The 13,359-nt window shown below is 38.0% G+C and overlaps 1 protein-coding gene across 3 annotated transcripts in view; it reads right to left on the bottom strand.

Annotated features, from left to right (window-relative positions):
* The window catches only part of ATM (ATM serine/threonine kinase), a 152,252-nt gene that overhangs the window by 24,452 nt on the left and 114,441 nt on the right, over positions 1 to 13,359 (bottom strand). For all 3 annotated transcript variants that reach the window (XM_061440214.1, XM_061440213.1, XM_061440215.1), the window contains 4 exons: positions 13,014 to 13,096; positions 11,553 to 11,693; positions 10,636 to 10,752; positions 723 to 872 (listed from right to left, as the gene is read on the bottom strand). In XM_061440214.1, the coding sequence (XP_061296198.1) occupies positions 723 to 872; positions 10,636 to 10,752; positions 11,553 to 11,693; positions 13,014 to 13,096 (491 nt within the window). The remainder of the gene's footprint in view (positions 1 to 722; positions 873 to 10,635; positions 10,753 to 11,552; positions 11,694 to 13,013; positions 13,097 to 13,359) is intronic.

Below are 13,359 nucleotides of genomic sequence, written 5' to 3'. Positions count from 1 at the left end.
GAATCTGATTCTCTCCACTCTTTCCTGTCCCAGGTAGAATGGATCACTTCCTCCTCTGTCCCTTCACAAACCCTTCCCTCACAATCCCTACAGTGCTTTACCATACATTTTTTAAAATGTATAACAGAAAGCACAACAAAAGAAAAAGTAAATAGATTTTAGAGTTGGACAGACAAGGTTTAAATCTTTGTTCCATTATTTATTAGTTCACTGACCTGGGGGAAGCTAAATTCTCAGAACTTCTTTTCATCTTAAAATGGGATAAGTATGATAGTGATTACTCATATTTGTGAAGTCTTACCATAGAACCTGATAAAGAGGAGACATTCAATAAATGTCACTGATTGGGTCAATGAATGTCAGACCAGATGGCCAGTGTGATGTGATGTGGCAAAAGTCTTAGAAGGTCTCTCTCTCTTTCATAACTTTTTCTCTTTTGGTTTTAGTTAGTATTTTGTTTGTTAAGAACTACCTTACCCCAAATTGGAAACAAACTGGCAAACACTGAATAAAGTTACATTTCTCATTGGACAAGGATTGACACAACGTAGTTTAAAAACTGTCCTTTTTCATTCACACAAACTTTCACTCTAGTGAGCATACTGTCTTATACAATTACCTGATGAAATTAAAATTTTTTACATTCCAAAATATTTGATAACTGTCAATTTTAATAAGCTACCAGATAATCTTGTAATAACATATATTTGAATGTTACTCACCATCATTTTCTTTTGGCAGTGAATGGCACTGAAATCCTTTGGCCTGTATCTTTTATGAGCACCATTCTCATTGTTAACAAGAAATTCACCAATAGGGACAGTTCCTGTGCACCATTCAAGAACGCCACTTCGCTGAGAAAGGGGAACCACCTGAAGTTACAGATTAAATACCTTTTGTTTATGGATTGGCATTAAAGAGCATATGAAAATTATTTAATTATCAGAGTCAGTGTGAAGCATTTTTTCAAGTTGCACTACAAGTTGCATTACAGAATGTCCATAGGAAGAAAGCAACTGAAAATAAATGAGCTCAAACAGTAAGATTTTCTAGCCTGATGTTTAGACTTCTAAGAACGTGCTCTTCTCTCACTCTTCAGGATTCTCTAAGGGGTCAATACTGTTAATTGTACTCATCACTTGTGACTGACCAAGCCATACTTAGGTTACTCCATCTAGCAGAGGAATTAACTTTGCTTTCCTTATGACTTTGAAATCAAATTTAAAGAATTTCACTTTGGAAGACATCAAATGTAGTCTTAATTTGGGTATACTTTAATACATTTTTTTTACTTTAATAATTGAAAGTGTATGTATTCTTGCTTTGTAGTCTCGTTAGCTATTCAAGAGGAAATGTGTTCCTAAACATACTGTAAAATGAGTACTTTTACCAAAGATTAAAATGATTGAAAATTATGACATTATAAATATACATAAAAGTAGAAAATAATATAAACACTCTTTTACCTACTAAACTGCTTTACGAAATCTAAGATTTTTCATATTTGCTGGGAAAGAGACAAAACTCCCTTTTACTCCTCACTGACCCTGTGCCCCTCCATACCAACAAGATGACTGCTACCTTGCTTATCATGTTCACATATTTTGGTGTATTTCAAAGCTTTATATATACATATGGCTTCCCTGGTGGCTCAGCAGTGAACAATCTGCCTCCAATGCAGGAGGCACAGGAGCTGTGGGTTCAATCCCTGGCTAGGGAAGACCCCCCTGGAGGAGGACATGGCAACCCACTCCAGTATTCTTGCATGGAGAATTCAATGGACAGAGGAGCCTGGAAGGTTGTAGTCTATAGCGGGGCACAGAGTCGGAAACGACTGAAGCAATTTAGCACAGCATAGCACGTATATATATATATATGTAACTTTAAAGTTATGACCAGCCTACATAGCATATTGAAAAGCAGAGACGTTACTTTGCCAACAAAGGTCCGTCTAGTCAAGGCTATGGTTTTTCCAGTGGTCATGTATGGATGTGAGAGTTGGACTGTGAAGAAAGCTAAGCGCCAAAAAATTGATGCTTTTGAACTGTGGTGTTGGAGAAGACTCTTGAGAGTCCCTTCGACTGCAAGGAGATCCAACCAGTCCATTCTAAAGGAGATCAGCCCTGGGTGTTCTTTGGAAGGAATGATGCTAAAGCTGAAACTCCAATACTTTGGCCACCTCATGAGTTGACTCATTGGAAAAGACTCTCATGCTGGGAGGGATTGGGGGCAGGAGGAGAAGGGGACGACAGAGGATGAGATGGCTGGGTGGCATCACTGACTTGATGGACGTGAGTCTGAGTGAACTCCGGGAATTGGTGATGGACAGGAAGGCCTGGCGTGCTGTGATTCATGGGGTCGCAAAGAGTCGGACACGACTGAGTGACCGAACTGAACTGAACTGAAGCTTTAAATAATTTATACCATATGTATGTTTTGCAATTGCTTTTTTGTCAATCAACACTATTTTACTAATACCTTTAACTATATTAGTACATTTAACTCTAAGTTATTCATTTTAACAACTCTGCATTGTATAAATATACCATAATCATCCAATTTATTGGATGACTGGAATACTGATTAACATTTACATTGTTTCCAGATTTCCCCAATGCTGCTATCCCCAATGCTATTAGTTTAATAATGAATACATTTCAGTTTTTCTAGGGTGTACATGTACCTGGAAGTTGAAGAGCTGGGTCATTCAGGATATGCATCTTCAACTTAGTTAACATATACTGGCAAATAACTATCCAAAGTAGTTGTACCAATTTATATACCCATTAGCAGAGTCTATTGTATAGCCTCCCAACATGTAGTATTTATCAAGACTTCCACATTTTGTCAATCCAAGAGGTGTGTAACAGTATCGTATTGTGGTTTTCATTTGTATTTTCCAGATTCCCAGGAAAGCTGAGTAAAACTTGACAGGCTCATTGGCTATTCAAATGTTTTCTTCTTGTGAACTGCCTGTTTGTATTCTTCACCCATTTTCTCACTGGCTCTCTTTTTATTACTGGTCTGTAATAGCTATATCCATATTCTGTACATAAATCCCTGTTGTTATTAATAACAATCCTTTTTGTTATCAACATTTTAAAATTTGTTTTCTCAGCCACCTGTCTTTATAGTATCTTTAATTCTATACATTTTTAATTTTAATACACTCAAGTGTTTTATTATTTTATGTTCTGTGTCTTAACATGGAGGAGATTTCATTAATTTATTAACTATGTTTTTTGGGAGTCTATTATGTCTTACACATGATGCTAGGGCATTGAGAATAGAGCGGCAATGAGGCAGATGAAGAACATGTCCTTATAAAGCTTCATTCTAGTGTGGGAACACATACACTAATAGACATTTAATGATGCCAGATAACAAGTATAATAGAACAAAACAGACATTTAAAAAAGTAACAGAGACTTTTCTATATGGTGAGAGAAGGCATCTCTGAAGAGGTGACACTGGAGAAAAGCCTGAAAGACTAATAACCTAAGGGAAAAGCTCATGCAGAGATATGAATAAAGAGTATTACAGGCAGAGGGAAGTGAAAAGCTCTGCAGTGAAACAAAATTGGCACTTAAGGTGCTTCAGTCCTAAGCCACCACTCCCCACCCCTTGCCTGCGCATGCCCCTACTGTCTTCTGCCCCTCTGCCCTTCCCCTGAAGTGGTCCCCTGCAGCTGTGATCCCACAGCAGGGTGCATGCCCCTCCCATGTGGGCTCCCGCTCAGTTTTTACAGTGTCTGGGCCTTGAACCCTTTCTGATTGTCCTCTCTGGATGAGTAGGCTCAGGGCCTGTCTCAAAGATACCAAAATGAGGCTAGTTCTGGATGAGCTAGCTGGTGGAGGAAAACACTGCTGCTCAGATCCTAAGACCCTAAGCCCCAAGATGTTCACAGGCCTAAGCCCTGGAGTCTGGCAGAACAGGAACCATGCCCTGAGGTTCCTAAGAGGAGCCTCTGCAAAAGATTTGTGTTTTAAAGCCTTTTTCATGGCTTCAGGCTTCCTTTTGCCCTGTGCCCACCTGCCCTGGATAAAGGGGTGAGTGGAAGGGTTTGCCAAGGATCATGGACACAGAATAGGGCCCAGGTACCGTGGGTCTTAGGCTACTCATCACTTTTCTTGTAGGAGCATAACCAGGAGCAAATGAGGCAGGGCAGAGAGGGCTGGCCCCTCCTTTCTTCCCATCCTCCCTCAGATGTTAAACTGTCTCCAGCAGTAGGAGGAGGCAAATGATTGTGAGTCCCATGCTGTGTATCCTTCCTGAGCCTGTGCTCACTCTCAGGGCCAAGAAGCTCCCAAAACAAGGCCCTCTCTTTAGGGGCAGGGCCATAATCTCGGGAGCAGTGCTAGATCACAGGCATTTTGGTAGGCAACAATTAAACAGGTTTTGGCTGCCTATTAATGTGGGAAGGTCTCCTAATTGGTACAAGAAAAAGGAGCTAGAAGAACCCTGGCTCAGAAGACTGCACTTGCTCCAGTAAGTCACAGTGACCCTGGGGGTGATGGCCTTGTATTGAGGGTCCACTGGGAGTTGTTGGCCAAGCCTCTCCCTTTTCTCTCCCCAGGCATCATTGGAGCCTGTTCCTGCCCTCAGCCTGGGTCTTCCCCAGTGATGTTAAAGATAAGTATGATTTCTCCATCTTCAGCTCTTTTCATTCTTCAAAAATGCACTTAACACTCTGTATTGTAATTGTCTGTTTCCCATGGTAGACTATGAACTTCTTAAGAACTAAGACTATGTATTACTTCTATATCCCCAACACCTGGTAGAGTATCTAATACACCACTAGGCATGTAAATAAACAATTAGTGAACAAATGAATGAACAGATCTCATAGTCATTCCAACTTATTTTCCTTCCTACTTAAGTACCTCTAAATACCTTCCTCCCAGAAAATCCAGCTTTATCTTTGACTTTGAGCTAGCTGTGACCCTAATGCTTGATCACATTAACATCCTTACCTCCTAATATATTCCATCAAAGATCCCTTTTCTAAAATTACTCTCTATTACTATCTAGTTATGAGGGGAAAAAAAAAATCAAACCCTTCTTTTGTTAAGAGACTGATGGAGAAAGGAGTAGGCTGGCTTCTTTCTATCTCATTTCAGAGATGTTGGGTGACGTAAAAACATTGAACTCAAGTTTCATAAGGCAAATGGCAATGTTTTTCATAAGGCATAATGAAGAATTAAGTACAAAGCTTCTTTCAGCATTTAAATATTGTTTATAAAACACTGATTTTAAAAAATGAATCCTCTCATATCTAAGATTTCAGGCTAGTTGTTCAACATACTTTCTAAAAATGTAGTTTTGGTAGAGATAAACTAGCCCAGTCACACGAATCCTGGTTATCAGAGGGCCATGTCTCAGTGCCAGCAAATACAATATGAACTTTGTCTTCCTGCATCTCCATGTGATTCTCTCTGATATCTTGTGTTCCTCAATATACAAGTCTCTCCTTTGAGGCTGCACTTTGACATTTGGGTTGTTGTCTTTGTTGTTGTTCGGTCACTAAGTTGTGTCTGACTCTTTTGCCACCCTGTGGACCAGAGCCTGCCAGCCTCCTCTGTCCATGGGACTTCCCAGGCAAGAATACTGGAGTGGGTTGCCATTTCTTTCTCTAGGGGATCTTCCTGACTCAAGAATCAAACCCACATCTGCACTGGCAGGCAGATTCTTTACCACTGAGCCACAGTTGCGTACCAAGAGTTAATTCCAGGCAGTCAATGACCCAGCTTGTTGTTACAATGGTCACAAGAAGCCTGAATGACAGATTGGGAATGACTCCAAAGAAGATTAGGCAGACTACTTCACTACATACAATACAGTACTTCCAGGAACCTTTAACTGAAATCAAGAACAACTAGCAACAAAGCTACAACACAGCTTTCACATTTTTGGAGTAATCTCAAAATAATATAGATCTATTGGCCCAATAATACAATTCTAAACAATAAAGTCAAACCCAAACTCTCATATTTAGGGGTCATTTAAAATTTTTATTATTATTATTTTTTAGTTTACTTAGCTGTGCCAGGTCTCAGTTGCAGCACATAGGGTCTTTGATCTTCATTATGGCAGGTAGGATCTTTAGTTGCAACATGTTAAAACTCTTAGCTGTGACATGTGGACACTTTCTTAGTTGCAGTTTGTGGGATCCAGTTCCCTGAGAGAGCTTAAACCCGTGCCCCCTGCCTTGGGAGCACACAGTCTTCCAAGAGGACATTTTTTAATATTCAAATATATAACATTAAATAATTCCACTATTTAATTGGTAAAAGAGTTCTCTGTGAAAATCAGATATTTAAAAAGTTACCAGGTAGAGATGGAGTTTAGTTGTTTTTGCCTTCTAAATATTTTAGGTTAAGGTCTTCTCTCATGCTTTATAGCAATGAACTCTGGAAGCCAAACTATGTTATTTGCTTGGAAGCCTGAGCTACTTTCTGAGAAAACCAGGTGATCCTATAGCCCAAGGGCTTCCCTGGTGGCTCAGTGGTAAAGAATCTACCTGCAATGCAGGGGATGTAGGTTTGATCCCTGGGTCAGGAAGATCCTCTGGAGGACGGCATGACACCCCACTTCAGTATTCTTGCCAGGAAAACCCCAGGGACAGAGGAGCCTGGCGGGCTATGGTCCACGGGGTTGCAAAGAGTCAGACACGACTGAAGTGACTGAGCACTCACAGCCCAAATCTGCTACAATATCGGATCCCAGCTCTCTAGTCATCGCTTTTGCCATCTAAAAGTCTAGCACTTAGAGCACAAAACTTCCCTTTCACTCATGTTACTGAATATCTGCCCTCTAAAAACGTCTGAGCAGTCAGAGGAGACAGTTAACAACTCATCAACTTTGTCCTACAATGAAGCTAAATCAATAGATAGCAAATTAACTAGACTGTTGGGTCTCAAAGTGTGGTTCCTAAACTGCAGATGCATCAGCATCACTTGGTACCTGATAGAAATGCATATTCTCAGGCTCCATCCTAGAATCAGAAATTTTAGGGGCTCAGCAATCTGCATTTTAACAGACCCTTCCAGGGACTAGAATGCCTGTTAAATTTGAGTAGCACTGATCTAAACCACATCAAAGATCAGATTTCAAAGATCTTTAATTTTAACTTTTGCTCTTAGCATTCCATGAGAACTTGCTTTTTGCTAACTGGTACTAGAAAGCATCAAGTTAACAATAAAGTTTCATGTGACAAATTTCTCACAAATTTGCAAGTAAGAAAAAAGTGTGCTTTTTAAAAATGATTTCCCACTCTTCAACTTCATCCAAATAATAAGTGAGTTTTTTATTTCTATTTCTGTAGGCAGTTAAAAAGCTCTAAAAAAAACCCCTCAGTTTTCAGTTACAATAGCCTGACTCAATCAGAATTTTGGTGGGTAGATCTAATTTCTTTTTCCCTGCTCCCCTATTTGGTGTTTTTAATTTAACAATTATTTTTATAATTAAAAAAATGTTCATTAAGGGCAATTCAAAATATATTTAAAAAACAGATACTACCCATAATCCCATCATACCCAGAGTTAATAGCACTTAAGGAACTTTATGTCAAAGCTATATACTAATTTCTTACACATGTATATATAAACATCTGTCAAGGCTACTTTGGTTTCATATGACTGGACAGTGTCCACTTTCACGTATTGCTTTTATCAAAGACATTTTAGTCATTCTCACCAATATATTTTTCAAGATAAACTTTTATATCATGGTTCCACATTACAAAATTTTTACTGGAATTTCATTGTCTATGCTAATTTGAAATCAGCTGACATTTTTAAGTGTCTTCCCATTTACGATGTGGTACTTTTTTTTCCTTTTTTCTTTCTTGTTACATTTGTATAATTTTTTTCATATAGTCTTGCATCTTTCTTATTATCATTAATCCTAAGCAGCTTATTCACATTATAAACATTATTGTATTTTTAATTATATTTTTAAACTAATTTTAGTTGATGGTTGGGATACCTCGAGTTTAAGTACGGTTAACTTGCTGGAAAAAATAAACAGTTGTTTATATACCATTTTGCAGGTTTAGGAAACAGATATGGGGCTATCCTAAGTGTCTCTGAAAGACTGCTTCTCTACTAATAGACAGTAATTACTGTAATTTGTTTATATCTTCACAGAAATAGAAACAACGAATAAATAAATAAGCCTTGTTACAGCAGTGACAGAAAATAAAGGGCAAATAGGACATACAGAAAACTGCTCAAAATTCTCCAAGCCAGGCTTCAGCAATACGTGAACCGTGAACTTCCTGATGTTCAAGCTGGTTTTAGAAAAGGCAGAGGAACCAGAGATCAAATTGCCAACATCCGCTGGATCATCAAAAAAGCAAGAGAGTTTCAGAAAAACATCTATTTCTGCTTTATTGACTATGCCAAAGCCTTTGACTGTGTGGATCACAATAAACTGTGGAAAATTCTGAAAGAGATGGGAATACCAGACCACTTGATCTGCCTCTTGAGAAATCTGTATGCAGGTCAGGAAGCAATAGTTCGAACTGGACATGGAACAACAGACTGGTTCCAAATAGGAAAAGGAGTACGTCACAGCTGTATATTGTTACCCTGTTTATTTAACTTATATGCAGAGTACATCATGAGAAACGCTGGATTGGAAGAAACACAAGCTGGAATCAAGATTGCCAGGAGAAATATCAATAGATATTGCAGACGACACCACCCTTATGGCAGAAAGTGACGAGGAACTCAAAGCCTCTTGATGAAAGTGAAAGAGGACAGTGAAAAAGCTGGCTTAAAGCTCAACATTCAGAAAACGAAGATCATGGCATCTGGGCTCACCACTTCATGGGAAATAGATGGGGAAACAGTGGAAACAGTGTCAGACTTTATTTTTCTGGGCTCCCAAATCACTACAGATGGTGACTGCAGCCATGAAATTAAAAGATGCTTACTCCTTGGAAGGAAAGTTATGACCAACCTAGATAGCATATTCAAAAGCAGAGACATTACTTTGCCAACAAAGGTTCGTCTAGTCAAGGCTATGGTTTTTCCTATGGTCATGTATGGATGTGAGTTGGACTGTGAAGAAGGCTGAGCGCTGAAGAATTGATGCTTTTGAACTGTGGTGTTGGAGAAGACTCTTGAGAGTCCCTTGGACTTCAAGGAGATCCAACCAGTCCATTCTGAAGGAGATCAGCCCTGGGATTTCTTTGGAAGGAATGATGCTAAAGCTGAAACTCCAGTACTTGGGCCACCTCACGCGAAGAGTTGACTCATTGGAAAAGACTCTGATGCTGGGAGGGATTGGGGCAGGAGAAGAAGGGGGCGACAGAGGATGAGATGGCTGGATGGCATCACTGACTCGATGGGCATGAGTCTGAGTGAACTCCAGGAGATGGTGATGGACAGGGAGGCCTGGCGTGCTGTGATTCATGGGGTCGCAAAGAGTCAGATACGACTGAGTGACTGATCTAATCTGATCTGATCTGATAGAAAACACATCCTTCAAAATGGAGGTTTATTGCAATTTTTAAAAATGCAAATGTGCTAGATGAGCATTCATGTAAGGGTCAAAGATGATTAAATTAATAGAATAATGTGACTTAAGAATTATCTTCTCAGGCAAAATGCTGGAGGAAATGCATTTGGGACATCCCTCTATTAAAGGTAATCTGACAATATCTACCAAATTATAGGTGCATTTACTGTTACCCATCAGTCCAACTTTAGGAAATCTATCCCACAGATTCACCAGTACATATATGAAATATGTTCAATGTTATTTACTGCAGCACAGCACTGCTTGCTACAGTAAAGGACTATAAATGACCCAAATGCCTATTTTATATGATAAGGACTTTTATGATAACTCTGTACTAATGCAGAAAGCAGTTGTTAAAAAAGCAAAAAATTTCTATAATATATTGCTGAGTTAAAAAAATATCGCTGTCTCTAGGAAAGGGGGGAAAATAAGGAATTATATTCATATATTCTATTTGTATAACACTGGAAACAAATGAAAATGGTACTTATAAGAATAAGAGATGGTGGGGCATGAGGTTTACAGGGAAAGGGAAAAAGGTGAGAGAAGGCTTCCCTTTTTATACCTTTTTCTATTATTGGATTTTTGAACCATGCAAATGTATTACCTAGTCAAAAACTAGCATATTTAGAATTTTAAAACTCTACATTATATAATGTATTTTTCACTGAATCAGTATTTTCTTTTTAACATCATTTCTCTTCTAAAGAGCACTTTTATATCAGAAATAGGCCAAATGGTCAAACATAAAGGGAAAATACTTTAGCTGATTATAAGAACAAGATTTCTTAAAACAAAAAAAATGCTGCAATTAACATTAATGTATACTTTTACAAAAGAAAAATACTGTTTAAATCAGAGCTTTAGCAATATATGGCCTTTGTACCAAACCCAGTCCCAAACTATTTTTGTATAGCCTGTGAGCTAAGAATGGTCTTTCAGGTTTAAAGGGCTATCAAGGAAAGAAATAAAGAATATGCAACAGAGACCTATGTATGTGGCCCACAAAGTCTAAAATGTTATCCTTCAAGAAAGTATTTGCTGACCCCTACCTCAATAATGGCGTCTTTTATATATCCTTTATGAAGCAGCAGGAATAAAAGTTACCTTATAAGTACAAATAGTCAATTTCCTCTTCCTGGTTTCAGTATTTCTCTGCAGTAATGTATTACACATCTGGAAAACCTGCTGCATGACGGCATCTTGTCTCAGGTCATCACGGCCCTTGAGAACAATCAAAACACAAATAACTAAGCACAGTTCATTTTCTTTACTATAAAATCACACAAAATCATCTGAGGACAGCCAAAGGGCACTTGGAAATCAGTCTGAGGATCTGTGCTCCCCTTTAGTCTCTTAAGTAATTAAGACACACAAACACACAAACACAAACACACTAACAAAAGAAAAGTATTAGAATAAAGTACATCACTGTAGACCAATTTAGAAAAAAGAAGTACCCTTCCCCACTCCCCGTCACAGCTGCTTTTGTGACTAAAATAACTGGAATGCCTACACTTACGGGCACACTGCAAAGCACCAAGGTGGAGGAGCACTGTTGTCTCTCTGCCACTTCCCAGCAAGGCCCAAAGCGTAAAAGCAGAGTAAGGGAGGAGTGCTATCCTTTTCGGATATGTTTAAAATAGCACTTAGCACAATGTCAGACCCAGGACATTGAAGCACGGGCCTTCAACTTGAACTATTCAAGAAAGTAAGCAACACTCAAAAAATTTTTTTCATAACAAGTAGGCTGATGGTTAAACCTCACCATGTCTATACATGTAAAAAGTATTCTTTTACTTCAACCAACTGTTAAAATAAGGCTGGTCTTAAAGACACACACACAAAACCATGAGGAAAAGCATTCTGCTTCTAGAAAACAATTTATTTCTACTTTGTTTTCCTCACCTGTAATTATTGAGAACAAAACCAAAGAGCCAAAATAAGAAGAAAATATCTGTTAGTTTTTCTTTGATGTTTTCCATTAATCCACTAGGAACCACACCACAAAAGCAAAGTCTCACCTTGACAAGCTGTCTCCTTTCCTTTCCATCAGAGCCCACACAATCTATTATTTTTGGTAAATTTAAACCTCCTGCTAAACGAAATTGTTCTTTAAATGACTTTATAGTCACCAGATTTCCATATTCTCCTGTGGGGTCCACCTAATAAAGTATATGACAATACCTTAGTACTCAATTTGCATTTAAAGAAAAATTAATTTTAAATGACAATTTTAATACTGAGCAAAGGAATGAATGACAATGTGCTGTTGGTTAAGAACAGAAATGGTAACTTTATAAATGAAAGAAAGGAGATTTGACATTGGAAAGGCTTCAAAAAGCAATATAGATAACACAATTTACCTCCTTAAATATCTCCTAATAAAAGAAGTTCAATTAGTGTTGCTGAAAAAACTATTCAATAACCCTGGTTCAGGTGTTACCATTGATCTGTATATGTTAAGTCATCAGTATAAATTAAGTCATCTCTTCACAAAAACAATAAGGGAAATTTTAGAAAAGTACAGAGAGGAGTTTTCTAGGTTTTAATTGCTAAATCTGGCAGTTTCACAAGATATTTAAATAAGTAACTTTGCTGATAGGTTAATCCACACGATGAAGCTACATTTCACATCAAATAACCATTCATATTAAACACTAAAAGGCAAACTCAAAGGAGAGATTTTACAATGTAGTTAAAATGATGATTTTCTAAACTGTAATCTTTATTTATTATGGGTTTCCCTGGTGGCTTGGTGGTAAAGAATCCACCTGCCAATGCAGGAGATGTGGGTTAGATCGGAGGTCGGGAAGATCCCCTAGAGAAGGAAATGGCAACCCACTCCAATATTCTTGCCTGGAAAATTTCAAGGACAGAGGAACCTGGAGTGCTGCAGTCCATGGGGTCACAAAAGAGATGGACATGACTTAGTGACCAAACAACAACCTTTATTATTATATTTATCCCTGCCCACATTGTACTCCCAGCAATAAAAAACCATTAGGACACAGCTGAAAGTGTCATGTATATTACAGTCAATACTGTAATACATATTATATTATTTAATATTGTAAAACATCACAGTCAATATTCTAACGCATACAGAATCTTAAAAATCAATATAAAACAATTAGGGACTTTCTTGCTCAGTTAAAAATATTGACATAAGCACACAAAATATTTTCTTTTGGCCAGTAAAAGTATCAATAACAGTCTACAGACTTCTTCATAAGAAAGATGACATTTGTAAAACTGGAGGCAATAGAAAAGAAAGCAGGAGAGATCTTTAAGTATTTTAAGTCTTGGGCAAAGGGAATCCAATAAAGAAAAAACTATCGGTTGAAACAAATGAAACTGCCAATAATTAACCATTTTTGACCTACAGTAAAAGGCTATTTCAAACGGTTTAACTTGCTAAAAAGTAATTTAGTTTAATTAAAAAATCAAAACAAAAAAAATCAAAACAATTAATAGTAAATTACCTTAATTTCCATAGTAGGGACAACAACGTCTTCTAAATTTTTAAGTTTGATAATGGGCTGGTCTGCTGGAATATTTATGCCTTCTGTATTTAAAATAAAGAAGTTTCAGTGACAACCACAAATTGAGCAACAGTACTGAAGGTAAAGGAGGAGAATTCAGCAGATACCATAAACCCAAACTATGGCTAATCTGTGGTTCTGATTTAGAAATGAAGACCAAAGACCTGGGACACAGTGCCGCTCAGGGTCAGGGCATAGCAATGAGTAATGTGGCTTACAAATGAATTTGCAGGTTACCTGGCACTGGTAATTAGACCAGACTCCACCTGAGGTGCCAAGTTGGACG

The sequence above is a fragment of the Bos javanicus genome, chromosome 15 (assembly GCF_032452875.1).
Source record: "Bos javanicus breed banteng chromosome 15, ARS-OSU_banteng_1.0, whole genome shotgun sequence".
Taxonomy (NCBI): domain Eukaryota; kingdom Metazoa; phylum Chordata; class Mammalia; order Artiodactyla; family Bovidae; genus Bos; species Bos javanicus.
The sequence above is the reverse complement of the archived record's forward strand: the minus strand, read 5'-3'. Positions and strand labels throughout refer to the sequence as shown.